The sequence below is a fragment of the Phaethon lepturus genome, unplaced genomic scaffold (genome assembly GCF_000687285.1).
Source record: "Phaethon lepturus isolate BGI_N335 unplaced genomic scaffold, ASM68728v1 scaffold29436, whole genome shotgun sequence".
In the NCBI taxonomy this organism is placed as follows: domain Eukaryota; kingdom Metazoa; phylum Chordata; class Aves; order Phaethontiformes; family Phaethontidae; genus Phaethon; species Phaethon lepturus.
The window spans coordinates 3,053-5,819 of NW_010548806.1; the positions used below are offsets into that span (position 1 = coordinate 3,053).

The following is a 2,767-nucleotide window of genomic DNA, read 5'->3' on the forward strand; positions in this document are numbered from 1 at the left end:
GTTAGGAAAGAATTAGTAGATGCCTTTGTACAGCAAAACACAGCAAGTCAAGCCCTCAGCCTTCAGAAATTGCTCAGGTCGGAAGGCAGTTGCAAGTAGGATGTTGTATGCACCGATCTGTTCACATATGTAGGTGGTCATGGATTAATACCAGACTCATCAGGTCTTATTTATGCCTTGTCTTTCTTGCACAGAGCAGAATCAGGCTGACACCGGGCACTGAAGCACCATGTATGAGCTCAATGAAAGCAGCTTCGATCCTATCACCTTTGTCCTGACAGGCATCCCGGGCATGGAGGAGTCCCACATCTGGATTTCCGTCCCCTTCTGTCTGATGTACGTCACTGCAGTGTTTGGTAACTCTGTCCTCCTCTTTGTCATCATCACGGACAGGAGCCTCCATGAGCCCATGTACCTCTTCCTTGCTATGCTGGCTGTTGCTGACCTCATGCTTTCGACCACAACAGTGCCCAAAATGCTGGCGATCTTCTGGTTCAGTGCCAGGGAAATTTCCTTCGATGCTTGTATTACACAGATGTTCTTCACCCATTTCAGCTTCATTGTGGAATCGTCCGTTCTGCTGGCGATGGCGTTCGACCGGTATGTGGCTGTCTGCGACCCGCTGCGGTACTCTTCAACCTTAACCCCCTCAGTGATTGGGAAAATAGCTGTGACTGCCGTTGTCCGGGGGTTCTGCATCATGTTCCCACCCATCTTCCTCCTCAAGCGGCTGCCATACTGTGGACACAACGTCATGCCCCACACCTACTGCGAGCACATGGGCATCGCCCGCCTGGCCTGCGCCGACATAAAAGCCAACGTCTGGTACGGGCTGACAACGGCTCTTCTCTCCTCCGGACTGGACGTTGTGCTCATCGCTGTCTCTTATGCTCTGATCCTGAGGGCGGTCTTTCGGCTCCCGTCCCCGGAGGCCCGTCTCAAAACTCTGAGCACTTGCGGCTCCCATCTCTGCGTGATCCTCATGTTCTACGTGCCTGCCTTTTTTTCCTTTCTCACGCATCGGTTTGGTCACCACATCCCGAGTCATGTTCACATCCTTCTGGCCAACCTCTATGTCGTGGTCCCACCAATGCTCAACCCCATCGTGTATGGGGTGAGGACAAGGCAGATCCGGGAGCGCGTTGTTCGCCTCTTCTGCCCCACAGGGGAGTGCCCCTGCCCCAGCTGGGGAAGCAGGTGCTGAGTGCTGCTGGAGGGATGGGGGACACGGGACAGGATCTGGAAAGCAGCACCAAGCACTGCAGCACTTTTCATCCTGGAGAAACAGGTTTGCCCATGAGGTTCAAGAGAAGATGAGGGCGGTGGGATTTCTGGAAACATGGGCTTGGGTCATCAGCCCCTTCATTTCTAACAGAAACCAGTTGGAGATGCTTCCCCTGAATGGTCCATCTAGCAGAGACTGGGGCAGAATTCAGCTGAGGAGCATCAAGGCTCTTATGCCTGCTGATTTACCATCACCTACTGCTGCTGATTTTGTTTGCTGTCCTACAGCTTCGTTTCTGTTTGTTCCTTCGCTTGTTATCTCAGTGCCTAGACCGTGAATGCCTCGCCAGTCATCAGACCGGAGCCTGGTACACGAACCATAGCTGGATGGGCAAAGTGCTGTTTACCACAGCACAGATGATGGTCTATCCTCCTGTCTTCACGGGTATAGCTTGCATTGCTGAGGGACCCTTGCACCTCTTGCTGCCGAAGGTGTTTACCTGCTGAAGAGTCCTGTGAGGTCAGGAAAGGCTTTATTGTCCTGTGTTTAAGGAAAACATATCCCTTAAACAATGATGTCTAAAACTGAATTCAAGCCTCTAGAGTGAAGTGCAAAGGGACAAAGGTCACCTACATCCTACATGTCCCACAGGGATGCTTTCTGTCTTTGCAAAAACACTGCACTGCTGAGCAGTGCTTAGTGTGAAGTACATTGCCCCTCAAGGCCCTTTTCTGCCCGTACAGCTGTCTGATTGCCCACCACTTAGTTGCTGTACATTTGATTTATCCTCCAACACCAAAATATCTTTGTTGAACTTTTTCTTGTTCCTCTCATTGGTGTATGTACCAGTTGTGTGAATAATACCTTGTTCTACCTGAAGTCAGTGGCAATCTGCCTCAGACAGTTGTGAAAGGCAGTGCAAACATGAAGAGCGAGTGCTACATATTGCTGGAGGAGCAGCAGGGATAGTTCTGTGCATCCGTACGCAGTCTGAGTATAAGTTCATCATCAATCTGGCCAGCTAGGAGAGCCTTTTTCCTTACCTCTCCCTTGCTCAGCAAAGGCAGCAATGCAGGCTGTCAGAGTAAACTCATCTGCTGCCTCCACTTCGGTGAATCTCATGAGTGGCAAGGTCAGAAAGAGGGGAGACTCCCACCTCAGCGTGGTGAGCGCCAGCACGGCTAAAGTGTCCCAGGTAAAGACCCTGGGGAGAAGGGAGTGCAGGCAGCACTGGAGACCTCAGGGGGAAGGTTGCCAGAATTTCAGGTCTCCTGCTGGAAGGTCACCATCTGGAAGTGTTCAAAAAACGTGTGGATATGGCGCTTCAGGACGTGGTTTAGGGGACATGGTGGTGCTGGGTTAATGGTTGGACTTGATGATCTTGAAGGTCCTTTCTAACCTTAGTGATTCTGTGATTCTGTGAAGGTCAGTGTGCTCTGCACCTCTTTCAAGGTGAGTTTTTGTTGCGTCATTGTAATATGGAGGACCGTGGAGACATGAGCACCAGCAGTCACAGTCCTGTCAGGAGCCTTCTGGGCCCTG

At 51.4% G+C, this 2,767-nt stretch overlaps 1 protein-coding gene across 1 annotated transcript; it reads left to right on the forward strand.

Moving 5' to 3' along the window:
* Positions 1 to 229: 229 nt before the first annotated feature.
* Positions 230 to 1,204, forward strand: LOC104623106 (olfactory receptor 52B2-like). Its single transcript, XM_010290085.1, has one exon. It carries the CDS (start codon positions 230 to 232, stop codon positions 1,202 to 1,204), a length of 975 nt encoding a protein of 324 aa, XP_010288387.1.
* The last annotated feature ends 1,563 nt before the right edge of the window (positions 1,205 to 2,767 follow it).